Here is a 27,671-nt window from a genome sequence, read left to right as displayed (position 1 = left end):
CCGTACTGATCGGGATGCTGTCATTTTGCAACTTTTCAGAGCAGTGCGTGCAGTGCTTTTATGAGAATGGCAAAAACTGCAAAAGAGAAGTGCATGAAGTTAAGTGTAAGGTGGTGGCGTGCGTGCACGTGTCTGCCATCTCACAGACGCTGTGAAAGGGTGAAAGCGAATGTGTGTGTGTGACGGAGGAGGTGAGAGAATGTTGGGCTTACCAGCTATTTAGCACCATTTTTCCTAATGACTTATCACACTGTAGGTGCAAATTGGTGTTGCATAAGCGTGTGTGTGTTGTGTGAGTGTGTGTGTGTGTGTTTGTGTTTTACTGTGTTTGTGTGGCTCAGAATTGGTTTGTGCATATTTATTTGCATTTGTAAAATGTACATACATTTACATTTCTGAACTCTGCTTCAATTTACGGTTTAAAGGCTTGTGTGTGTGTGTGTGTGTGGCTCAGTTGGTTCGTGTATTTATTTATTTGCATTTGTAAAATGTGCAAGTCATTTACATTTCTGCACTCTGCTTCAATTTAGAGGTTATTATGGCTTTTGAGTGTTTCTTGTGTAATTGTCCACTAACCAATTTCTATTTGTCCTCTCCTCTGTCCTATACAGCTCAGAACTGCAGTTACACACTACACAGTCCCAATGGGACGATAGAGAGCCCAGGCTACCCCTACGGGTACCCCAACTATGCCAACTGCACGTGGGTGATCGTGGCGGCCGAACACAACCGGATACAGCTGGTGTTCCAAGGCTTCGCCCTGGAGGAGGACTTTGACCTCCTCTCTGTGTACGACGGTCCGCCCAGCCCTGGGAACCTGCGCACAAGGTATCGGGATGCCCAAGTTTTAATTTGTGCGTGCGTGCGTGTGTACAAATGTGTACAAAAGCCTTCCTTAAACGGTTAATTTCTGCTTTCCTCTTCCATTAACCTGAGATTTTTTACTTTATAGACACAGTGAGGATACATTTCAGAGTTTATTGATTGGTAGCTTTTTTGGAAGTGAAGGCTTAGGCAGTATATTTTATACCTTCATACCTTACTGATGTTTCACCAATGCACATGGTGGTTATATATAGAATGGTATTTGTGTTAAAAAATAAATCGCAAAGGCTGAGCTTTTGGTGATAGTCATTATAGCATGTATGACTAGCCTATGTCTAGCCTACATTGCATGTCTAATATGCATATAAGAAAATCAGCACCCTTATAAAACTAAATCCAAATACCTCAACATTTTACTAAAGTACAGTACTTGAGTTTACACCACTGCGTCTCTCTCACACACACTGACTCTCCCTCCTCGTCTCCCCTTCCTCGTCCTCTGACGCTGTGCCAGTGGGCATCTGAGCTGTGTCTTTCCTACAGAAAAGACATTGAAAGAGAGAGGAAAATCCATTATGGATCGACATGTTGTACCACTCTGCTCATCCTCTCCCATGCCTGGACCTCTAGGCATCTGTTGTACATATCGACTCTCTCTTCTGGGATATAGAGAAACCGTTGGGCTTTCTTCAGTGCTTGACAAGCGAGGGAAGATGAAGAGAATAGAAATAAGAGAAATGTGGGGGAAAAAAGATGCTCAGAAGTCAGAAACCTAGAACAGATGTGAGTAATATAGACATTAAAAACACAGCAGGGAAAGTGTAAAAGATATAGGGTCCAGTATACAGTACATGTGAACACATTTCTTTGTGCGCTATGTTGCAATATGTTGTATTGGACGTGCGTGCATGCAATGCATGTGTATGTGTGTGGGCATTATTATGAGAGAGAGAGAGAGAGAGAGAGCGTGCAAAGTTCTTCCTTCTAGAGCCATCTGTAAAGTATTTGATGTATGTTTTGTCTGTCCATGAGTGACATGCTGGAATATAAGAATCTCCATCCATATATTGCACGCACACACGTACACAGTCACACACAGATACACAATGATAATCCAGGCTTCCTCCATTGCTCTCATCTCCCATTCATGTTGAAAGTAATTTTCTCCCCATCTCTCTCACGCGGCTCTCTCCAATTTCTCTGTTCCCTTCATTTCCTCCTCGCCTACTTTTTAATATTTTATCTGTTCCTGTTCCTGCCTGTTCTCCATTTTGTGTGCTCCGTGTGTTTGCCGAATCCGATCATTCTTTTTGTCTGTTTGCTCCTCTAAGGACATAACGGCGTCAGAATGTTGCCTTCCATTTCATCGCAGATAAACACTTGAACTTATTATTCTATATACAGTACATACATAATAAGGTGTCCAATTTTAAATTCACTATTATAGACTTTCTTTTTTTCCTGTACCTTTCCTTTAGAAAAATGTGCCTGCTAATTTCTCTCTGAGGGCCAGATTTACACATTTGCAAATTGCCCTGTGCCATATGTGCAATCTGCACTGCAAGGTGCATGGAATAAATGACTGATTTACTACAGCCGCTCAGCTAATTATGCAATTGACGCATGGGACTGCCTTCTAGCCACTTTCTATATTTGAATCAATTTGGAGCCCTCAATCAGCTCAAGAATAAACAAATAGTAACTTGATTTATTAAGTACAGAACCTATTTTTGAATTGACGCTATGCAACTCCAACTAACTAAAACATATGGCAAACATAGATTTTTATGCCTTGTTTTACAGATTACTTTTATTACTGTGTGAGTTTGTTTCTGAAAGTGCATTTAAAAATGAATGTCCTTCAATGCGCTCATTGTTGCAATTGGAACGTATGTGCCATTGCAGTGAATGTAGCTATTATGGCAGTGTGGGCTGAGAAGTGTAGTGCTATTGTAGATGCTATTAATCCAATGCCAGATATTGTACCACCAAGCGGCTTCTCAACCCTTTTAACAACCCATTTAGACCTGAGGCCGATTCTAAAAAAAGTCTTCTAAGACAGTTTTCTGAAAAACCTATGTTTCTACAGTATGTCAGCTGTGCTCAACCTTTTTCATGTCAAGGACCCCCAGAATTATCTTTATTTCGCTGCGGACCCCCATCTCCAAATATGTTGTTCCAGGAATGGCATGCTTCCTTCTATGCATGAGGAGTCCTTCTTTTCACCTGACAGTTGGGAGTTTCCCTGGTTGGACGTAGCGTGTGGAAGAAGGAACATGTTATTACAACCAGTTCCTTTCCCCTACATCAGGCGCCCCGGCTGGCCAGGGGGAGGCAGTATAGAGACCAGGATTACTGCATGTTTTTTGTGAGGGTACCTACCCTAGGGGACACTGGGAGAACATGCAAACCCTACACAGAAAGGCCCTAGATTACTTCTTTATTCTGTTTGCGCCTTTCATTTTTTGGACTGGCAATTGGTGCGGACAGTGGATCTGATATTGTTAATGTGTACACAAAAAAAGAAGAAAAATATATATTTATACTATTGCCAGTGTGCACAAGACATTTGGCACTGGTCAGCCCGTTGGTTGTACACTACAGACACAAAACTTCTATAGGCGGCTCGCCCTCTAGGTGCCATGCCATAATATATATATATATACCAGCGGTTCTCAAAGTGGGGTCCAGGGACTCCTAGGGGTCCTTGAGGGAGTTCCAGGGGGTCCCCAGCTAAATGATATTTAGGAAACTAATGGACCCTTATGGGTCTGTAACTCTCAGAGTTAAATTAGCAGTGACTTCACAATATAAATCGGGGTCACAGATGGCAATTAAATAGGGGTCCGTAGCCTAATGCATGTCAAGCTGGGGTCCTTGAAATTAAAATAGTTGAGAATCACGGCTATAGTCATAAAAATCTTTTCTTATGCATGGGGGTTCGCGGGCTAATACATGCCAATTTGGGGGTCCTTGACATGAAAAACTTTGGGAACCACTGTACTATACTATTTATACTGATATGCTGTACATACTATGCTATACTTCACGATGTGTTCAGACAACCTTCAACACAGTAAAATCCTAAGTGTTCATTTAGCTCCAATGTATCCAAATGGGCTCGTCACTGTGCAGTATATGCACCCACCGGCTTTTAGCCAAAGTCATTCCGGAGTGATTACGGCAACACTCTCGTAATTGTTCCCAGCCACCCCCCCCCCCCCACCCCCGCCACCGCCCAACCCACTACCCGTCACCTTCAACCGGGAACATTATTATTGCCATCCAGAATTAGCCAGTGTGGCGCTGTCACATCACCTTTTTTACCTGTAGGCTCTTTGTAAGCACATCTCAGCAGTGGTAAAACAAAAAAAGAAAGAAATGAAAGAATCTATTGTGTGTGAAGTAATGTGTGTGGTTGGTCTCTGCATGTCCTCTTCTCAGTGGTCCTCCACTGAGAAGAGGATGGCGCTGATGGAGTGGAGGAGGAGAGAGACTTAACGCACCAAGACCTGGAACGCGTCTGTGTATTAGCTTTTAACCACTTTAACCATTATTTTAAACTTTAGCTGTTGATCTACAAGCTCATAGTGCGGCACCCAGTGCCACGCTATGAGCTTGTAGATCTGCTATTTTTTTTAAATCGGGGAAAACGCGTGCATCTCCTTTGAATACTTTCTTTCATAGCAAACGTTATTTTTAACTCATATCTTTGCTTCTGGGGGGGGGGGGGGGGGCGGGGTGTCCCTGGAACAACATATTTTCAGATGGGGTCGGCGGCCAACATGAAAAAGTTTGAGTACCAAGTTTTTCAGAAAACTGTCATGATTTAGAAGACATTTAATTAAAATCTATCTGGTCTCCGGTCTTAATGGTTTAAGGGCGTCTGGCAGGAGGGGGGGGGGGGGGGGGGGGGAGCATTGAAGGGACAGATTTTTTGCCCGTGGCCCAGATAAGACCTACATAAGGCTCACTGGAGCACACATACACCACATAACCCCACATACACTCTGAGGATAATGGTGGTGTCACAGGGTGCGCGTGCGTGCGTGTGTGTATGCGTGCGCGGTCAGATGGTCACAGCATGTTTATTCTAATGATCAATCAATCAATTACCGGTATGTTCCGACTTTTGACTAATAGTAGTATACTTAGTTGAAGTTCCTATTTAGCTGTGTCACAATGAAAAAAGGTTTTAAAGAAAAATACCATGCCATTTGTTTTTACATAATTATATTATTATATATATTTTTATTATCTATATTTTAGATATTATGTTGTATCAGACATCAATACAATCTTTGTGTTTTGCCAAATATTTGGGTGCCCACTTGCAATATCCTCACGGCCCACAGGTTGAGAAGCACTGGTGTAGTGTTGATTTTTACAGCGAATCTTGATTTAGTTTTAGTCACAGTTTTTTAAATAAAGTGTAATTTAGTTTCAGTCACATTTTAGTGATTTGAAACACACGCACACGCACAGCGATAAATATTAAGGTGTGCGAGTGTGGGTGTGCGTCGCACACCCACACTCGCACACCTTAATATTTATCGCTCCTGTTCATCTGAGCTCGTAAGTGGAAGACTGATACTGCAGTTTGTCTTTCATCATCTCCAGTCCCGCTGGGGCAAAGTAAAAAGGGGATTTATATTCTTCCCTCAACACGTGTGGCTGAATTATTGGGCTCACTAGGCCCAGATTAGAGAAATAATCAACTAGATGGCTGTGAATTTATGTCCCCCACATCCTGGGTGTTACTCACTGTGTGGGTTTTTTACTGCCATTGGTAGTCACGTCCATGCACTGTGTCCGTGGTGCTTTGTTCTTGATGTAATGGGTGTCCTAATTCCCACAATGGAATGAGGCTCTCGAAGGTCACCGGCGATGCAGTCTGATCCCCAACGTATGGGTCGATATGTTGCTGCAAGTGGGCCTACAATTAATTGCATATATATATATATATATATATATATATATATATATAGGCAATTAATTGTAGGCCCATATGGCGGGCTTGCCCCAAAGTTATTAGTGCAGCCATGTCCGGCAGCCGGCGAAAACTAGAGTTCTCAACAGGACCGAAAATTAACACCCGGCCCTACCTGGTCCTCATCAAACCCTGTACCAGGGCTCGAAATTAACTTTTTTACTTTGTAGCACTGGTGCCAGAAAATAATTAGGAGCACCCACCAAAATCTAAGGAGCACCAATATGTAATCGATTTGTTTTACATTCATTAAAAACAATAATATAACGTGTCGTTTATAGTATAAAAATGCCAGAATTAAAAATGTGGTGTCCAGACTTTCTGTCTCTCATCCATCCATCTCTTCAAAGAGACATCAAACATCTCCAGATGAGGACCTTCTATAGTCTACACTGATTCCGGCCAGTCACATCACCTGTTTTATTTGTTTTTGTGTTTCTCACCTTCATAGATCATATAATTAGAATTTCTAATATAAAATAATTTCGATGTAAAACATGGTATTTATAGCTATTTTATAGCTATTTATAGCTATGACAAGGAAATAGGACCTGGAGACACGAGTGCTTTTCCTGTGTTCTTGTTTTGTGGTTTACGCTACTTCCTGGGCATATTTCCAAGTCCGTGTTGACTTTTTGTTGCTGTCGTCGTTCTGTTTTTCAGTAGTCTTCCATGGAGTCGTTGTTCTGTTTTTCAGTAGTATTCCATGGAGTCGTTGTTCTGTTTTTCAGTAGTCTTCCATGGAGTCGTTGTTCTGTTTTTCAGTAGTCTTCCATGGAGTCGTTGTTCTGTTTTTCAGTAGTCTTCCATGGAGTCGTTGTTCTGTTTTTCAGTAGTCTTCCATGGAGTCGTTGTTCTGTTTTTCAGTAGTCTTCCATGGAGTCGTTGTTCTGTTTTTCAGTAGTCTTCCATGGAGTCGTTGTTCTGTTTTTCAGTAGTCTTCCATGGAGTCGTTGTTCTGTTTTTCATTAGTGTTCCATGGAGTCGTTCTGTTTTTCAGTAGTGTTCCATGGAGTCGTTGTTCTGTTTTTCAGTAGTGTTCCATGGAGTCGTTCTGTTTTTCAGTAGTCTTCCATGGAGTCGTTGTTCTGTTTTTCAGTAGTGTTCCATGGAGTCGTTCTGTTTTTCAGTAGTGTTCCATGGAGTCGTTCTGTTTTTCAGTAGTCTTCCATGGAGTCGTCGTCCTGTTTTTCAGTAGTGTTCCATGGAGTCGTTGTTCTGTTTTTCAGTAGTCTTCCATGGAGTCGTCGTCCTGTTTTTCAGTAGTCTTCCATGGAGTCGTTGTTCTGTTTTTCAGTAGTGTTCCATGGAGTCGTTGTTCTGTTTTTCAGTAGTCTTCCATGGAGTCGTTGTTCTGTTTTTCAGTAGTCTTCCATGGAGTCGTCGTCCTGTTTTTCAGTAGTCTTCCATGGAGTCGTTGTTCTGTTTTTCAGTAGTGTTCCATGGAGTCGTTGTTCTGTTTTTCAGTAGTGTTCCATGGAGTCGTTGTTCTGTTTTTCAGTAGTGTTCCATGGAGTCGTTGTTCTGTTTTTCAGTAGTCTTCCATGGAGTCGTTGTTCTGTTTTTCAGTAGTGTTCCATAGAGTCGTTGTTCTGTTTTTCAGTAGTCTTCCATGGAGTTGTTGTTCTGTTTTTCAGTAGTCTTCCATGGAGTCGTTGTTCTGTTTTTCATTAGTGTTCCATGGAGTCGTTCTGTTTTTCAGTAGTCTTCCATGGAGTCGTTGTTCTGTTTTTCAGTAGTGTTCCATGGAGTCGTTCTGTTTTTCAGTAGTCTTCCATGGAGTCGTTGTTCTGTTTTTCAGTAGTGTTCCATGGAGTCGTTCTGTTTTTCAGTAGTGTTCCATGGAGTCGTTCTGTTTTTCAGTAGTCTTCCATGGAGTCGTCGTCCTGTTTTTCAGTAGTGTTCCATGGAGTCGTTGTTCTGTTTTTCAGTAGTCTTCCATGGAGTCGTCGTCCTGTTTTTCAGTAGTCTTCCATGGAGTCGTTGTTCTGTTTTTCAGTAGTGTTCCATGGAGTCGTTGTTCTGTTTTTCAGTAGTCTTCCATGGAGTCGTTGTTCTGTTTTTCAGTAGTCTTCCATGGAGTCGTCGTCCTGTTTTTCAGTAGTCTTCCATGGAGTCGTTGTTCTGTTTTTCAGTAGTGTTCCATGGAGTCGTTGTTCTGTTTTTCAGTAGTGTTCCATGGAGTCGTTGTTCTGTTTTTCAGTAGTGTTCCATGGAGTCGTTGTTCTGTTTTTCAGTAGTCTTCCATGGAGTCGTTGTTCTGTTTTTCAGTAGTGTTCCATAGAGTCGTTGTTCTGTTTTTCAGTAGTCTTCCATGGAGTCGTTGTTCTGTTTTTCAGTAGTCTTCCATGGAGTCGTTGTTCTGTTTTTCAGTAGTGTTCCATGGAGTCGCGTTTCTCCTCATTACGCTCGTCTTTCATTCTTTGTTTTGCCTACAGACAACATGCAGGGCATAGTGGTCTAATTATTTTAATAGGCAAACACCTTGTGAAATTAGATAATGGATGAAGAGCTTGCACGGCACACACACACACACACACACACACACACACACACACACACACACACACTAGCTGTCCCATGTCAAATGGGTGTTCTTGCCAAGCCATTAGACGCCTGTTGCAGGTGACTTGTTGCAGTGCACTCTCCTGCTTATCGAGTCAGTTTGGTAGCCTGCCCTGCATGGGATCAATGTTTCACACACGCAGAAAGTCAGTTTGTATTACACAGTGATGCTGAATTTTAAACTAGGCGTTACCTTAACGCAATGCACAGTCACAAGAATGAATAGACAGAAGATTGCCTTACATATACAGCGAGAGAGATAAAGGGACAGAGAGGTCACTGATATAAGAAAGATATATTTTAGTCGGCTTTAAAGCCAACTGTTTCTGGACCGCCTGTAAAAGCAATATGTTTGTATCACAGAATCTATTACATTTAAGATGTTGGATTCATTGTGTTTCTGTGTACCTTGCTTTTGGCAACATCATTATGTGTTCTCTCGCAGTTGAACATAAAGAAAGATTGAATTAAATTTGAACCGAGAGAGGAGAGCGAATGTGCGCGGTGACAAGGCACGCGGTGTGTGTGTGTCAGTTATGAAACTCCGGCTATTGGCTCTTTGTGGCATGTGACACCGTCATATGTGAAGTCTAGATCCATTTCCTGTCGACTCTGATGCCTTATCCTTTGGTCTTGCCTTCACTCACTCATTTTCTCTGCCATGGAGAGCGAGACGGCCAGCCCAGTGGGAAGGTAAATAGCCAAGGTCAAGAGCTTAGATGGGTCACTGCTGTGTCCCTGACAGTGGGCTGGCTAATCACATGCGCTCTCCGAGCGGCGGTGTTCCCAGTGTATGCCCAGTAGAAATGACGAGAGACAGAGGGAGATACGAAGCGAAGGAGAGGCGTATAGGCTACAGAGAGATGAGACCGATATGGACGCTGACATTTCAGCCAGCTGGTGTGTAGAGCATCCGGTGCCCAAGGAACCCAAACGTACAGTATATGCACACACACACACACACACACACACACACACACACACACAGTCTCTGTGGACATTTGAATAATTCATCGATAAGGCTCTGGAGGCCTTACAGTAGAAATCGCTGATGGTGGGAGGGGTACGACAGAGAGAGAGAGAGATGGAGGGATAGATTAGAGGGAGGGTGTACGAGAGAAGTGGGTGTGATGGTTGAGAGAAGAGTGAGTGGACAAGAGAGAGAGGAGAGGGACGGGGAGACGATAGCAATGGAGAGAGAGACTATAGCGAGGGAGAGAGAGAAGAGAGAGAGGCTGGACCAGAGAGAAAGATATGAAGTGAGTGAATGAACTCAAAGAACGATGGCTTAATTAGTGAGAGAGGGATTGGAATGTGCATGTGATTGAGTGCACGTGCGCTCTCTGGCACACCTGTGTGTGCGCACATATAGTATATGATAAATAGTGAGCGCGCTGGATTGGGATAAATAGCATATCCTTTTAAGCTGACTAATGCTCTGGGCACTCATCTGTTTGTTTTTTCCCCTCCTCCCTGGTTTCCATCACTCTCCAGTCGTTCCGCCCCTGCACTTAAAGCTAACCTTGTTTGTTAAGCACAGAAATAATCCAGGAGTTGTTGGGTGTTTTTTGTATTCCTTTATGCGAGTTTCACTCCTCCTATAATGTATTTCCATAGGTAATTTTTTTTAACTGCCTAACATATAGTTGTGCACTGGTGTCATGTACCAGAATCTACAAACTCGCACAATTATTTTTGTGTGAACATTATTATGACGCCATTATTATAGCGGCTGTGCTGTTTACCCATTTAGACCCGACTTCTACAAATCCTGACAGTTTTCTGAAAAAACCTATGTTTCTATGTCAGTCGTTCTCAAGTACTCCATTGGGCCCCCTTTCATGATGACAACAGGCCCCATTCATTTTCCTTATAGACTTTTCAAAAAGTATTTTTTAAAGACGTTTACAGTACGCTGCGGACAAAGCCAACTCGGATCGTGATAAATCATGACAACAAACACAATATGTCGGGCCGAACAAATAATTACAAAGAAGAAAAACAACATAAAAAGTCCCTGCCATCTTCTTTCAAAATATTTGTTCGGCCAATTTGTTATCATGATTTGTCACGATCTGAGTTGGCTTTGTTCGAGGCTTACAGATCTTTAAATAAATACTTTTTGAAATGTCTATGGAAAAATGCATGGGGAATTATTTCCTGGGCTTGTCGTCGTCATGAAAGACTGCGACGCTCGATATACTAGTCTGTATATATAGGATATACTGTATATATCTGTGTATAGTATAATGTCTAAGGGATCCTCTTGACTTTCTCATTATAGGATCAGTTACTCCGTCCTCTCCAATGCTCTCTCTCCCTGCCTCTCTCTCTCTCTCCATCTTAACCTCATATTAGCCACGCTCAGAATAACTACATTCTTAAGCGTTATAATTGGCCTAGCCACTCAACATTTCAAGCACATCCGTTCAACGCACGCACGCACGCACAAAGGCACAAAGGCACACTGTCACGTAAACAACCGCCTATCACATGGCTAGCTCTTAGCTTAGCCACTTTGCTGTGGCCAAGAGTGACACGACATTGAATTTGTTTTATTTTATCCCTAATTGTTTCTCTGCCTGAGGATTATTGTAAACCAATTTGTGCGGCACGGTGAAAAACAGCAGCCGGCATTTGAGTGTCACCTTGTTTCATTTGTCAGCCTTGATTTGTTTGCTGTAAGTGTAATTGACTTATCTGCAGTCTCCACACAAAGGAGAGGAACAAATGAATGAAGAAAGCTTTCTCTTATTCCTTTTCACCAATGATTTGATTTGATTCTATTAGATATTACGCATGTTATATAAGGATATATAAACACAGCAAAGTTGTGAGACTTATTTCCAATGTGGTCCTTGGTCTGATAGTTGATCCTTGATTCCTTCCCCATCCATCCTTCCTCTTCAATGTCTCCCTTTTGACTGATACTGTACCTGTCCATTGAAACTCTAGACGGGTCTGTCTCAAAGTTATTAGTGCATCTGCGCCCGGCAGCCGCCCTACCTTGGCCCTCATCAAACCCTGTACACTCAAAACACTGCCCCCGCTGCCACCCTTAGATCTCCATATATGGAGCTTACCTGTTCTAACATTCCATATGTTGATCTGACCTAATCAAAATCTGTACACTCAAGACACGCTCCATATATGGCCAGTACAGAATTCTTTCCATATGTTGATCTGACCCCCCCATGCCAAAGCGCTAGTGCTCGCCCAGCAGTCTGTATGCTGTCACCCTTTTGGGCGAGGTCGCTTCTCGCCCTCAGGCGTCTTACTGGTATTAAACAGTTTAATAAGGGCATAATGGTAATTGGTGAATTCATACGGTAGCATCTTTCTCCAAAGCACTTCATAATGTGCATTGGGAACTTGTTCATTGGTAGCAGATAGGGCTGTGTCTACTACTGTGTCTACTACTGTACGCCTACTATGTGTTCATGCATGTACTCTACTGCCTATGCATAGTAACACCCTGTACGCCTACTATGTGTTCATGCATGTACTCTACTGCCTATGCATAGTAACACCCTGTACGCCTACTATGTGTTCATGCATGTACTGTACTGCCTATGCATAGTAACACCCTGTACGCCTACTATGTGTTCATGCATGTACTCTACTGCCTATGCATAGTAACACCCTGTACGCCTACTATGTGTTCATGCATGTACTCTACTGCCTATGCATAGTAACACCCTGTACGCCTACTACGTGTTCATGCATGTACTGTACTGCCTATGCCTAGTAACACCCTGTACGCCTACTATGTGTTCATGCATGTACTCTACTGCCTATGCATAGTAACACCCTGTACGCCTACTACGTGTTCATGCATGTACTCTACTGCCTATGCCTAGTAACACCCTGTACGCCTACTATGTGTTCATGCATGTACTCTACTGCCTATGCCTAGTAACACCCTGTACGCCTACTATGTGTGCACATGAACACACCCACGTAAGTGTTTGTTGTTACATTACGGTAGCATGAAAGCGTGAATGTTTGCTAAGTACCATACCATTGTGGAGTAATAATTTAACATTGATCACTTTGGAAGTTTTGCATCCATATCTGCTGTATTAAGAAAAGCTTAGACCAGCTGCGTTGTTTCAGAGCTGTCCACTGTTGGGCAAAATGCAGATAACATCAGCACAATGTAATGCACTGTTAATGGACTGCAGATGGCCTGCAGATAAACCAATCACATCACTCACTCACTCCCTTATACCGCACATTCCAGGATGCTAGGGTCACGGGTGTGTGCGTGTGCGCGTGTGCGTGTGTGCGTGTGTGTGTGTGTGTGTGTGTGTGTGTGTGTGTGTGTGTGTGCGTGTGAGCGTGCACATTTCCTGGTCATTTGGTAAGGATCATTTTGAAAAGAGGGAAGCACGCACAACTCCACTGTCTCAATCTCTGGAACATTTTAGCGGGTGCACGGTCAGGAAACACTTTAGAAGAAAGAGAATACCGGCACTCACGGAGTCCTTTAAGGCGCTTTATTGTTTCTTTACATGGGCAAGGTAAGCTCCAAGCAGCAACACAACGAACGCGTTTCGGCCAAGGGCCTTCGTCAGTGTTGAAAATGTTGTAAACAAGGCAAAGTGTCACATTTATACTGTCAGACATCCTCCCCTGTCCGGGTTGATACAAACAACAACCAGCTAAACCCATTACATAGAATAAGTATGCTGCAAGCAGCACCACAACGAAAGTGCAAACATAATAATAATAATAATAATACATTTTATTTATAACGCACTTTACATTTGAAACAAATCTCAAAAGTGCTACAAGCTGAAATATTTAAAAAGAAAAATAAGAATAAAAACAATTAAAACATTATGTGGACACCTAAGCAGCTAAAAGGTTAAAAGAAGCACACGGGGCAGCTTAAAAGTCCAACTAGGCAAATGCCTTGCTAAAAGGAAGGTCTTTAGTCCCTTTTTAAAAGCATCTACGGACTGTGGTGCTCTCAGGTGGCGCTCAACATAATAAAGTTACATATTTTTTTTTGAGACGAGAGGCCCTAAGTCCTAAGACATGCCCTCTTTTAAAAATGTTAAAAAAAGGTTTTCTAGCTGGTTTTGTTGCTCTATCTTCCTTTTCAACTAAGAATAAGCCTGTTTGCAGCCTCTTTGGCACTCCATGTGTGTCTACTATTTGCTATGTGTAGTTCTTCTGAGTACTTAACTCCCCCTCCTCTTTAAGGACTCAGCCAGTGATGCCCTGTGAACCTATTTAATAATGTTGTTGTAACATGGACTTAAAGACTGATACCAGCATAGTGCCTTATGAATTCCTGAAGTCTTATGGGCAAACATTGTGACATTTTCGTTATATGTAACTTTATTATGTTTGCACTTTCGTTGTGGTGCTGCTTGCAGCATACTTATTCTATTTAATGAGTTTAGCTGGTTGTTTGTATCAACCCAGACAGGGGAGGATGTCTGACAGTATAAATGTGACACCTTGTTTACAACAACATTTTCAACGCTGACGAAGGCCCTTGGCTAAAACGCATTCGTTGTGTTGCTGCTTGGAGCTTACCGTGCCCATGTAAAGATGAAACAATAAAGTGCCTTAAATGACTCCGTGAGGGCTGTTATTACTTTCATTTGGTAAGGATGTAACTGTAAACTCACGTATAATGCATAACCACAGAGCACTCAACACTGGTAAGACTCTTGAGAACTTCGTCATCATCATAATTTCTCGACTGAGATCATGGATTCCACAATGCTACGCCAGACTTCCCGGTCCTTCATTGCCACCCCCAGTTCCTGCCTACTGAAGCATGTGTCCATAGTGATGACATCAAGGAACTATAGCTTTCTACCTCTGGTCCGCCCTGAGGCAGGACTCCAGAGAAGAAGGGAAGATCATTGTCAGCTCTGTAACAGTGGCCGGCAAACTGCGCTCTTCTGGATCGGACCAGCGAAGAAACACAGGGAACGTTGCCGTATATTAGATTAGTCGATGGGTGGCTCTTCCATGACGGATTTTGCGCTCTCATTAGAAGGCGGGTGTAAGTGCCATCCAACCGATTCTCTTGTTTCTTTGAAAGTGTCCATGTCTCCGAGCCTCCGAGTAGAATCGGCTCAACGGTCGTCCTAAATATTTTTACTTTTAACATTACTAAACTGGGATGACCAGATCTTATGCATGTCATTGCAGGCTGATCAGGCCAAACCCTTCCTAGTTTGAAAGTCCTTTTGGGAAGAAGATACATATGAACCCAAATACTTGTAGTCATCAACCCGTTTCAGAGTGTTAAGTGTTTTTATAATGTAATTATTATTATTATTGTGGGATTTGCATATGTTTACGTATTCAGTTTTCGAACTTGAGAACTTAATGTGTGCTTATATGTTCTAATGTTGGTATATTCTAAAGTGTTAAAATAACACTCAAGATTTGACTGTGTGCCACTAGTGCTATTTCCTCATAAATCCACACATTTGATATATTGTACATTTGCACTCATGGCCACATACATGGTATGTGTGTGTGCACGCACGCACGCATGCACATGCGAACAAACTGACAAAGCATTTTCAATCATGTAAACATGCACACACACGCACAAGCGCGCACACACAGACAGCATATAGGCACACACACACACACACACACACACACACACACACACACACACACATACTCATTAATCTGGCAAGTGATGAGTTTAGCTGAATATGACACCTAATCAGTTCTGTGTTGCCACACACAAAAATCCTCAGTGCAAGTTTTATTGTGGGAGTGTAAAAATGGTCCCATAAGAGTCTGTGCAAGCTGTGCCTTTTTATGGCTCAAAAGGAGCAGTGCTGATGAGTAAGACATTTTATCACCACTCCCACAAGTAAATTATTCACTTGTGTTCTTCATCGCCGTCTTCCTCGTCTCCCTGCATTTCCCTCGTTCACCTGGAGTTCATGATCCCAATATTACTTTCTTTCCTGCCATGGTTCCAATTTCTGTTTTAGTTTTTTGTTCTAGAGGTGTAATTAGGACACACACACACACACACACACACACACACACACACACACACACACACACACACACACACACACACACACACACTTTTAAATAGTGTGAAATATATTTTGGTAGGTATGAGACAAGCCACATATGTGATATTCAAACTCTTGCACTATATTTTATGAACAGGTATACACTGATTCAATCCGCTTGGCCTTTTTCTGCATGGTGTAAAACAGCATTCCACTCTTCTGCTAAAAGCACCATGCTCCCCATTCTGCAAGCCTCGTATCCTGTTGTCTGAACTGCCAGTGTGCTCATGTTCCCTTTTAAATAAACACAGGAGCAAACAGCATGCAGCACAGTTTTCTTATTCAAGTGATTTTTCCTTTCTTTTGGTGTCAGACATTCTTTATACCTTGTTACTCCTCTTTTCTCTACAAACAACAAACAAACACACAGCGATGTTACAGTGTCTTCCTACTGTACATTTTATAGCCTGATTTGTTCTAAATAGTTGCATGCCGGAGTCACGTACCGAAAATAGCTGATGTACAAGCTCACAACACGCTGCAATGCGACGCACTTTGAGTTTACTGCTAATTTCCGTTATGAGACACCAACATGCAACGGAGTATGTCAAGCCATCAATGGTAATGGCATGAGTTTTACTCTTTTCTGTGCCAAAGGTACAGCATAAAACACTAGTATTGCTAGTTGCACAGCGGCAATATAGTGTCCTACTGTATATGTTAAGGTTAATGGAATGAGTTTTACTCCCTGCAAAAGCAAAGCACTGAGAGCTGTAACCATGAAGATATATCTGGATGGGATTATGCCCTTGGGGCCGAGGGACGCAGTGCTTTACAGCTTAGAGAGGAGGCTGGTAGATTCGATGTCTAATTGCCTGTGAGAATCTTTCCTTTTAGCGCAGGAATCAAATGGTGTGTGTGGGAAGTGGTAACACAGGGTCGTTTTAACCTCTGCTGGAGGGCCGGCTTTCACCTCTGCACTGTGGGGAGGTCTGGGGAAGAGCAGCACATATACACGTATGCATAGACACACACACACACACACACACACACACATGAACACACAGATACACAACGCTCAGCATTTTGGATCCCTGCCCCCGCAGGACAGCCTTTTAAAGTTCATATCTGACTTTCAAACAGAAAACAGAAACACAGAATGCACTTGAATGACTAATTGATGTGTTTTACAGGAAAAAAATGAGCAAAAAAGATTTTCCCAGAACATGATGATGGAATATTGTGGAAATGAGAACTGTGTTGAAATTGTTGAGGTATGGTCTCTGTTTCACCTTTAAACGGATGCCATGCAAAACTTCAGAAAAATGAGATTGATGAATAGATATTATCTAGATAGATTGATGAAGATACATTAAACAAGAAAACAACATGGACTGTCAAATGCTTTAATGACTGCTGTCAGGAAAAGGGTGTAGTTTTACAATCTTCAAATAGCATCAAAGGTGCATATATGGCCAATGACATTTTTCAACATGTCTATGCCAGTATTTGTATACTATGTGCAGTGACAATAAATTGAATCTATCTATCAGAAACGGTGAAGGATGACAAGCAGAGCTGCTCAAAGATGAGACTAGACTGACTGACAAACTTGAACAATCTAAACATTTAATAGCAATTACTTTGTTTTAGGGATGTCCCGATTTTTTTGTTTCCGATCCCAAATCCACAATTTCTGTGTTGGCCAATACCGAATACCAATACCAGTGTTGTGATCTCGTGTTGTGTTTATAGCTATATCTAGCTATATATCTCGTGTTGTGTTTAGAGCAGACTTCTCACTCAAACGTACACTTGCAGTTTGGGCTACTCCAATGCAAACTCCACATGCCCCAACATTTTACTTGCCATAGTGTCAACCCCTTACCCCTGTGTCCCCTGTGTGGTTAGACTGGCATAGTCGCCGATACCGATATGACCCGATATGACAAATAAGGGCCGATACCGATACTTTTCCCTTACCGATACAGTATCGGGGCATCTCTACTTGTGTAAAGACTGTAACTCTGGATTACGTCCTGCTTCTTGGGCAGTGGTTTCCAAACGTTTTAGCCCAAGACCCAAAAGGAATTTGACATTTGCCCGGGACACAAACTAGTGAAAATAGCCGTTCTACAAGCAGTTTGAGACGCTATACTAATGTCTATCGGCGTCTCCGTATCTGGGAGATAAACCGCAAGTGTTTGGTCCATCAGTAAAAAGGTTCCCCCTCGTTGACTTGAAACGATAACCAAAATCTTAACACCCTTTTATCTCGGATTCTAATTCCAGATTCAAATCAAAACAAGCTTTATGTCCGATTCCGGTCATGTCGCTGGTTGCGGATTGGCCTTTATATTGAGGAATGTTATGTATTGTAACGTTTAGCACCCTGAGCTGGAGTCGAAACCTGAATCTCCAACTCAGTAGACCAGGCCACAAGCCACGCAGAGATCTAGCTCGCTCCCTTGGAGGAGCAAGTTACGGCCGGGTCTTTCGCAGGGTCGTTTACACTATTTATATGTGTAGACTGATGTCAACTAATGTGTTCATTATTGTGGGTTGTGGCCTTAACAGAGATCGCACAGAGTGATGCAATGTCTTCCTCAGGCTTCTGGAAACACTGGAGGCAATGTTTATGCGTTTTATAATTGAGTGAAATCACTCAGTCTGGTACTACTCAGGCTATCTCTGTGTTGTTATTGTCTGTTTTGTATCTCTGTTTTTATAATATACAGTATATAATATGGATCTATATTGTGTATCTAGACACTCGCTTGGCTGACCCCGCATTCGGGCATGCCTCATGGGGCAGAAGTCTGCTTCCGATAGCATGCACACCTGCCTAATCAAATGTTTCTCTTTTACTTTTCTATTGTATTTACTTTTTTATGTTTTCTATGTTTTTACATCACCTATACAATATAACTCTCAGATCTGCATTCCATCGGCAGTCATGTCTATTTCAGTAGTCTTTTTTTATAGTAGTATTGTACTGTAGATATTTACACTAAAGGGGTACCCACTACCCAGTGCGTTAAAATTTGATGTGAAGGGGTCTTGACCAAGCGTCTGTATGTTTCATATCCTTATAGAAACTGGTTCTCAATATGTGGTCTGGGGATCCCCAGGGGTCTGTGAGGGGTTCCAGGAGGGTCCCCAGCTGCATGTTTTATTGTTAGGAACCAAATGAACCCTTATGGGTCTGTAACTACAACCAAATGGACACTATGAGTTAGTAACTCATAGAGTATTTTGGGGTCCCAGAGATGCAAAATGAAATCGTATCAAATGGGAATCTGTGCCTAATGCATATCAAACTGGAGGTCATTCAAATTAAAAAGGTTGAGAATCACTCTACTAAGATATCCAGTCCAACCCTACCTCTCTCGCTCGCTGCTTCTTTCACCACCCATCATTTACTGGCTAATGCCTCTCCTCCACTCACCCATCAAAATCTTGCTGCAACATCTTCTTTTTTTTGCCCCTTTCTCTCCCCCTCTGGGAGGAAAAAAAGCTGCATCAGCACCCAACGGACACACGCACACATACACTCACTCACACACACACACACACACACGCACGCACGCACGCACGCATGCGTGTGGCCCTATACTGGGTGGATATGATTAAGGGATGAGTGGCCTGGTTTAATCTCTGTTTACATCTATAAATATGCATATTTGGATGAACATCACAAACTCACAACCATACGCTTGCACACACACACATTCTCTCTCTCTCACACACACACACACACACACACACACACACACACACACACACACACACACACACAGTTAAATGAGTTCACGCAAATCACACAGTTGTCTGCTGTTCATTTTAATCTGTCTGCTTCTGATAACAGGCTTGTTTATACAGTGTGCGTGCATGCGTGCATACCGTTGAATCTGTATGGATCCTAACCAAGAACAATTCCCTTCTGACCCACTGTCACTGGGGCTCAATGGTGGATTTTCCCTTTCCAGTGCTCCTCTCTCTCTCTCTCTCTCCTCTCACGTCACACTTTTCATTCTGTGCTCTGCCTATACCTGCTTCTTAACGCTGCCATCTCCTCATTACTAGCTCATCCTCTCTCTCTCTCTCTCTCTCTCTCTCTCCCTCCATCTTCCCCCATGAGTGTAGCAGTAGGATAATTGGAAGCAGAGGTTCTTCATTGAGATGATGCTGAGGTCAGTCAGATGGAAAGCCCTCCTAATAGACCTCTGCTCTACTCTCTCGCTCTCTCTCTCTCTCTCTCTCTCTCTCTCTCTCTCTCTCTCTCTCTCTCTCTCTCTCTCTCTCTCTCTCTCAGGCACACACACACACACACACACACACACACACACACACACACACACACTTAGTCCCTTATTACTCGGCGTAGACTAGTGCCATACCAAGCATTTCCCATCAGCATGTCCATTTTCTCTTCTCGCCCATCTCTTCCCGTTTCTCATTAGCACACTGTACACTGGAGACAGCCCTTCTTCTCCATGCTCAGTCTTTCTTATCTCCCCAATCATATCTTTTCCCCCGATAGCATGCAGGTAATCCCCACAGGCTGCAGTCTTCTCACTTAAAACCCACGCCGCCTGCTCTCCTCCTATATTGTCACAGCTCTGCATCTCATCGTGTCCCGCCATGTTTTCACTGTGTCTCACCTGATGTTACTGCATCGCTCTGTATCTCTGCATCTCTCCATGGCTCACCTTATCTCTCCATATCTCCTAGTATCTCTCCATGTCTCTCTGTATCGATCATCACAGCGGCTCCAGTAGCATCGAGTCCTCTATCCTCTGTTGTAATAATGTATGCATGTTTGCCCTCTGGGCTGTGATGTCATGTGCGTCAACCAATAGAAAGACAGAGGGAGGGGGGTCTGTGACGCCGTGTTGGTCAAGAGTGGTCAAGAGATCTACTTGAGCCCACACTGTTTCTTCAGCAACAGTATTTACTTTTTATTTTATTTATTTGCGTACGGGGCGAGAGAAAGAGAGAGAGAGAGACAGACGCAAACGTGCCACCCCCAAAACTCTCCCACCCCTCCCCTCCCCTCCCCTCACCATGCCCACCCCCACATGCAATGCACGAGCGAACACTCACCACCACCCTCCCTATAGCACCCCGTTCCCCGCAGTGCGCCGCTTTCAAACAAGATGGCTGCAGTCCAACTCAATTTGCGGTCAGTGAAGGGGCTATTTGCATGAACATGTGTCCCATCATTTAGCTGATATCCCACTGTGACAACCTGAGCGGAGAGGAGTGAAATCCCGCATATATTAAAGTCCTCGTCCAGTTAATCTCTTCTTTCCGACACTGTTTGGCGATTCCACTCCGCCTCCAACTTGGCGGTAAAAGATTAAGTGAATTACCCAGACCTCTCTCAGATTAAAAAAATAAGTCAGGGGTGCGTAATAGATTGTATAGAGTTACAATGAGATAGTGTGCGTGCGTGCGTGCATGCGTGCGTTGGAGTAGTTTGAAGAGAGTGTAGGAATTGATAGTACTAAAAATGAGCTGACGCTGAACAGTGAACGTGCCTCAGGGTGAACGTGTCCAGCATTAGAATCTATACATACACATGCTACACATTTGACCCATCTGAAAGTCTGATCTGATTGAATGTCTGTAAATGTATGTAAAGTTGTCATTTCTGTGCCAGTGCACTCCATCCGTGAGCCATACACCACAGTGGTAAACCACTTCAACCATAGGCAGTCTTAATAGGCGGACATTCTGCGGAGATAGGCAAACAACACATCACAACGTGTCGTGTTTTGAGCTTGTATATATAAGTATAATAAGTATATAGGGGTTGACGTTCCACTGCTGTGTATCTTTTTTGTGTGGATAAAATGTTATTTTGGCAAATCTTCTCACTAGAGAATGATAACTAAATAACTGCATTTGGTCTCCCTGATCTTCTACTGAGACATTTAGATCCTGTGGTCTGGGAGGACGACCAGTGGTACTGCCAAGGTTAAAATGATAAAACATTTAGATCCTGTGGTCTGGTAGGACGACCAGTGGTACTGCCCGTGTTGATTTCGTCGACTAAAACTAAGACGAAAATTGTTTGTCGACTACCTTTTTTCAGTGACGAAACTAAACGGAAACTAAATGAAAACTAAGCTATGATGACCAAAACTAAGACTAAATATATTGACAATTTCATCAACAAATAAAAACTACCGGTAGACTAAAATGTTAGGAAGGGACTAGGGGACAAGAAATCCAGGATAAGTCATTTTTCACTTGGTTGCATGCTGAAAATAGCTGATCTACAAGCTCACAACGCGTCGCAGTGCGACGCGTTGTGAGCTTGTAGATGAGCAATGCATGAGCAAGCAGCCGTGCTCTTGTTCAATGGGAAGAATTTCACTACTTGAGTAGGCACCTGAGTAGGAGGACATGAACCTTAGAGTGCAGCTACATGTGTTTAACTTGAAACCCAGCTGGAGTGATTTGACTACATAATGCCGGTTCAAATGCCTCTTTGCTGTCACAATTCTCCCGCTGACACCTGGTGATGTACAGTTTTTGTCGATCTGAGCCACTATTCAGGGCCAGCCTGGGAAGCATTCCTTTTCGGGTTTATGATCCGGTCGGGGAGTGGATTGTAGTTATTGTAGTTATGTTGTAGTCACTGATTTGTAGTCATCAGGCAGGAAACCACAAACCGGAATCAGAAGTACCCAAAATTCAATGTGATCAAGGGCATCGTAATTTTAGGGCCTATACCCAATAAAAGCCTTTTTATTTACTTTTTTTATTAGATATCTGGAATGCGTAACATCTGGCTTGTCTGAATAGGGTTCCATATAAGTAACCTTGCAAGCGACTGTGCAGTTGATGGGATTGCCTTTGTCACTGACTGTTTAACGGACTGTTCTGTTCATCTGTTCTCAGGTTAACGGGGTTCCAGCTGCCGTCGCCCATTGTGAGTACAGGAGCCAGGCTCACGCTGTGGCTGCTCTCCGACTACGCTGTCAGTGGACAGGGATTCCAAGCTGCCTATGAAGGTAAGGCCGCTCCAGCACATTTTAATGCATGACCCATGTAGTGAGTTTCCGTTTACCACATCGATAATCCTTTTTTTCTTAATGTCGGGGCATACATACAGTATGGAGGTGATTCAATTATATTATGTGCTTGAAAGCTGAAAGCAATTCCACAATAAGCCTCATAAGCTGCCTCAGAGATTTGTGACTGTTTGACTCCCACTCAATTCAAATCCTTGCGGAAATTCAACATTGCATGGTGATAGCAAGCTTCACTTTTAACACTATATCAGAGGCAAAATCTTGCCTATATACTGCTGAACAAAATGCCTCTGAACACAATAACACAAGAACGTGTGTATTCAAATGTTGGGCATACTGCACCATTCTTATCATGGAGTCGAATTAGCAATGTGCACATGAAGCCTTTTTCTATTAAAATGTGTGAATGTTTGATGTAAAGCCATCAGCTCCGGCTAGCTTAGTGCCCTCTCTTTTCCCAGGCAGATGAGGGACCGTTATCACATTCCTTCTGATGGAAACAGTGAATGCTTTATGACCCGTAGAAGGATGATATTAATGATGGCACTCTTCAAACCCATGCAAGAGGAAAGATGAGGCAAGGGAGGGGAAGGAAGGACGAGGAGCAGCTAATTAGCCTAATTACCTGACAAGAGTCCGTCAGCGGGTTTGAGAGACAGGGTGGAATGTGGGGATTGCCGGTTCGGTGGAGCAACATTGAGTGACTCGGGAGGCCTTCGAGCCTGATTTAAGGCACAGACTGACACACTGGAGGAGGCATGAAGTGGATGCTTCGAAACCTGTTGACTGTCTTTCAGAGCACAATGCTTGTGTCATTGACACTCTCAGTATCTTCAGGGCCTTCATGCTTCATTGTGCCACATGCCAGAAATAGCTGATACACCTACGTACGTCGTATAGCATAGACTGCGTTATGTGACTAGAGAAAATGCAGACACCACATCAGACTGCGTTATGTGATGCAAAGAGACCATTGCATCTTGTTAACTTACCTGGGGGTCAATTTTGGATGTCTCGACTTTCTTTCTGGCTATAGCGTTCTTCCGGCTCCTTGTGGAAGTGTGAAAAAAAAAACGCTTACATGTGTTGCTGGATAATTGGGAAGATAATTTGGCAAGGGATCCTGAATATTTGCTGTTGTGGGAATACTTTTGGAAAATGGTCTGGTAACAGTTGCTATTCTAGCATTGGGTTGTGTGTGTGTGTGTGTGTGTGTGTGTGTGTGTGTGTGTGTGTGTGACAAAATGGTCTGGTAACAGTTGCTATTCTAGCATTGGGTTGTGTGTGTGTGTGTGTGTGTGTGTGTGTGTGTGTGTGACAAAATGGTCTGGTAACAGTTGCTATTCTAGCATTGGGTTGTGTGCATGCTTCAGACTCATCACAGAACAGAGACCAGAAAGTGCTTGGGCTATTGAGTTGTGAGCTGGCTTCCGAGATGGGCATTGGCTGGGTTATAGCCCTTAATGACTGTAATTGGGTACTGGGAGGTATTGAGTTGTATTTCTCTCCCCTGCTGCTTCTCTCTGTCTCCCTGTCTCTCTCTCTCTGTGACAGTCTCTGTCTCTCTTTCTCTGATGCGTCACACTCACAACTTAAGGGCACACACATGCACTCACTCACGCACGCAGCGCAGCCACGCACGCACATCGTCAGTTAAGTGAATAATGCTGATTGTTCACCAGTGTTGTGATTGACTTTCGTTCCACGGAGACTGTGTGACGGCTATTGAGCCAGTTGACCGCCAGGGGAAATCAGTGTGTCTCCGTAATTACCTGTCACCACTGTCACATGACGCTGGCGAGGCGCCAGACTGCACTGACCCTGCACACGTAGGAGGGGAGAAGACCCCTATACTGTGCCGACATGTCCCATGTGCCGGTTGGAGTGGATGTCGATGGGAGTGTTAGAATCACCGCTCAAAGTCAAGAACCAGTGGTTGGCACACGCACGCACGCAAGTTCTTAATAAACACATTAGTATCCACGACTGTGGCTCAAGAGGTAGAGCAGGTCATCCAATGATCCATGGGTCGGCGGTTCGAATCCCGGCTCCTCCTGTCTACATGACATAAGTGTCCTTGGGCAAGACACTGAACCCCAAATTGCTCCCGATGTGCTGGTTGGTACCTTGCATGGCTTCCGCCGCAATCGGTGTATGAATGTGTGTGAATGGGTGAATGTAATGCACAATCTATGTAAAGCGCCTTGGATAAAGGCGCTATATAAATGCACCATTTACCATTTATCCACCAATTTCAATAAATAGGCTTGCTCTTTTTAAAATGCACACGTTTAGTCAGCCTTGATGGAGAGACTGGCGTCACGATAGCAGCACTTCATTCTGCTCTGCCGCCTATATAATCCCTCTGAAAAGTGAACCGAAGTGAATAGCAGCTCTCCCATCTGCTTGAACTCGCCCGCTCTCATCCCTGTATTGTTTGACTTCCACCTCTCCCGCCTATTCGCGGTACAGGCTTTGTCGGCTCCTCTGTCCAAGTCTGGTGTGTGCGGCTGGAGATGAGCTATAATGAGCCCTGCACCTTACAGTATATATTGTGGAATGCTGATCAAACTCAATGCTGGGTTTATGTTCATGTTCTTTCAGTCAGGATAACAACTCATGAATGAATAGAATATTTTGAATATAAAATGAGCAATATGGTTTGGCCATGAATTGTATCAGTTTTTTTGGTAACCTCGCGTCACCAGGCTTTCCACCTCGGAGGAAAGCCTGGTCTGTGTTACAAAATTCCTGTGTGAACCAGTCTGGAGCGGATGATATCGCTACGTCATGTTGTAGTCATTGTTTTGTAGTCATCAGGCAGGAACCATCATCTGGAACATCCTTTCCCTCAGACCGGAAGAATAACAATACAAGCCTGCTGCTTTTATTGAGAAAAATCTGTTTGAGGAAAAAGGAAGTTACGGATTGATGGTTCCTGCATGATGACTACAAAACAATGACTACAACATGACGTAGCGATATCATCCGCTCCCGACCGGATCATAAACCCCAAAAGGAATGCTGCCCAGGCTACTTAAACCGCATCTCCCAATCATAGGGACTCCGAACCCCCGTATACAGTACATAAACAGCAGATCCAAAACGACAGGTGGTAGCTGGGGTGGTGGAGGAGGGTGAGCAGCTAGTGTTTGAGAAAGACAGCCGTGGTGAAAGCAGCAGCATAAGCATGAGCAGCAGCAAATTAAGCAGGGCTGAGCGTGAGCAGCACTTTTTAATGGAATAGAGCTGTTTTTTACCCCGCCTTGGTAAATAACGTTTTTGGGGCACTTTCAAAACGGTGTTCTGCCACAATGCAATTCCAATGGGAGTCACATGGTTTGACCAAACATTTGTGTGTGATTGCTGATTGCTGCCTCATCAAACACAAATGTTTGGTTGTGGCAGCCATTTTAATCACATACAGAGCATATAGAACATTGGTTTGATACGTGTGAATGAGGCCTGCCGCCTGACTGAACTCGCTCTGCGCATGCCTGCCTGTGATGAGCGCAGTCTCCAGTCCCCTGTAATCAGTCTGGAGGTGAAAGCAGCTAATGTACTCTGATGGTCACGTCCCTGGCTGTGTTTATATTCAGTGTCATTTCAGGTTAGGGCCACTCAGACAGCACTCCTCTCCTTATTACTTTTTGAGTCTTTTTTTTTCCTTTTTCGCTCTCCCTTTTTCTCCCCGCCACCATTTTCTCCGCTCAGTGACTTTCCATCAATATAATATATGTGTTGTTATATCTGCAATATCCAACGCTTGTTTATTCGAGTAGTTAGTTACACACGGCTTGAAAACAAATGACTGTGCCAGTCTCCTCCATGCAGCGAATGATGAGTTTCCTTTGCCTCTGTATAAATGGGTACGCCGTGTTCTAGTAATGTTATATGATAAGAGTCCAAGGGGACATTTTTTACACATTTACAACGGAAAAACCACAAGGCTCGTTATTGCTTGAGAGAGGCGCTGTCTAATTAATGATGATTCATAGTCAGCATGATCCCTGATGGGGCCAAATTATTGCACAGCAATGCCCTGTCAGAGTGGATGTGTTTATTATTTAATAACTCATTTTGTTATTGTTTGTGTGGCTTTTGCATATGGCATACGGTGTTCGTTTTTTAATGGGATTTCGAGGCTCGTGGCTGAGTGCAGGCACGTGCACACATCAAAGGGGGCTTTTACCCGTCTGTAAAACAACTGCCCTAAATACAGCATTTACTACATGGTGAAAGAAATGCAAATGCCACTCCTTTCCATGCCATATACCGGAACGCAGCATTCAGGATAATTTATTTTTTCCGAAGTCTCCTGAACTTGAACGCAGCATTTAGCGCTGAACTAATTTGTTTCGAAATCCATGTCGTACACCGCATCTCCAGTAGATAAACAGTGCTGGTTTGGCAGATCTACAAGCATCTACAAGCATCTACAAGCTCGTTGCGACGCGTTGTACTTCAGCTTGTACTTCAGCTATTTTCGCTATCAGCCGCTGCCTCTCTCTCTAACACTCTCTGCACGTCCCTGGCAGAGTGATTATGCGTTATGTTGGCACGTATAGCAGCTAACAGCCGAGCCCTAGCTCTGCATATAACGCCCAAACCACAACAAAGGGTCAGGTTGGGACAAAACAGTTTTTAAGGTAAACCACACCAATGCAACTCAATGAGTTGCATTGGTGTGGTGTACCTTAAAAAACGTTTTGTCCCAACCTGACCCTTTGGTGTGGTTAGGGCTTTATATAATGTCTCTCCATTGGGACTTATATGGGAATCCATTGGGAATTATGTTATATTGAAGTGAGGCCATCCGTGTGTGTAGGTGGATTTTGGTGCAATTTTGCTGTAGGCTTTCCAGACAGACCTGAGTTTATCTGAGGTTGTGTGCTATAGATAGACATTGACAGAGTGGAGTTGTGCAGCTCCGCCATTTTTATGCCTCCAGTACTGATATAGAACAGTTTTTTATTTTGTATATACGCTGAGACACCCCACACGCGTGTGCCGGCGCGCGCACGCACGCACGCACACAATATTATACAGCGAATAGCGAGAATCGCCTAACAAGCTGTAGATCTGCTATACTACTGCTTTACTTACTTACTTAATTACGCAGCTATTTTTTAAAGGTTTTTTTAATATTTACTTTTATAAATTTTTTATGATTACAACGTACAAACTGATACACAGTATCTGTATTCACAGATTCCTTAGTTCTACTAC

The 27,671-nt window shown here is 43.3% G+C and overlaps 1 protein-coding gene across 1 annotated transcript in view; it reads left to right on the top strand.

The window, feature by feature from the left end:
* The window catches only part of csmd2 (CUB and Sushi multiple domains 2), a gene marked incomplete at both ends in the record, with an annotated part of 362,644 nt that overhangs the window by 25,970 nt on the left and 309,003 nt on the right, over positions 1-27,671 (top strand). The window contains 2 exons of the mRNA XM_080787142.1: positions 612-828; positions 22,309-22,421. Of these exons, the coding sequence (XP_080643268.1) occupies positions 612-828; positions 22,309-22,421 (330 nt within the window). The remainder of the gene's footprint in view (positions 1-611; positions 829-22,308; positions 22,422-27,671) is intronic.

Source organism: Protomyctophum bolini (assembly GCF_963924005.1).
Source record: "Protomyctophum bolini genome assembly, chromosome: 17".
Taxonomy (NCBI): Eukaryota; Metazoa; Chordata; class Actinopteri; order Myctophiformes; family Myctophidae; genus Protomyctophum; species Protomyctophum bolini.
This window is presented reverse-complemented; position numbering and strand designations above follow the sequence as displayed.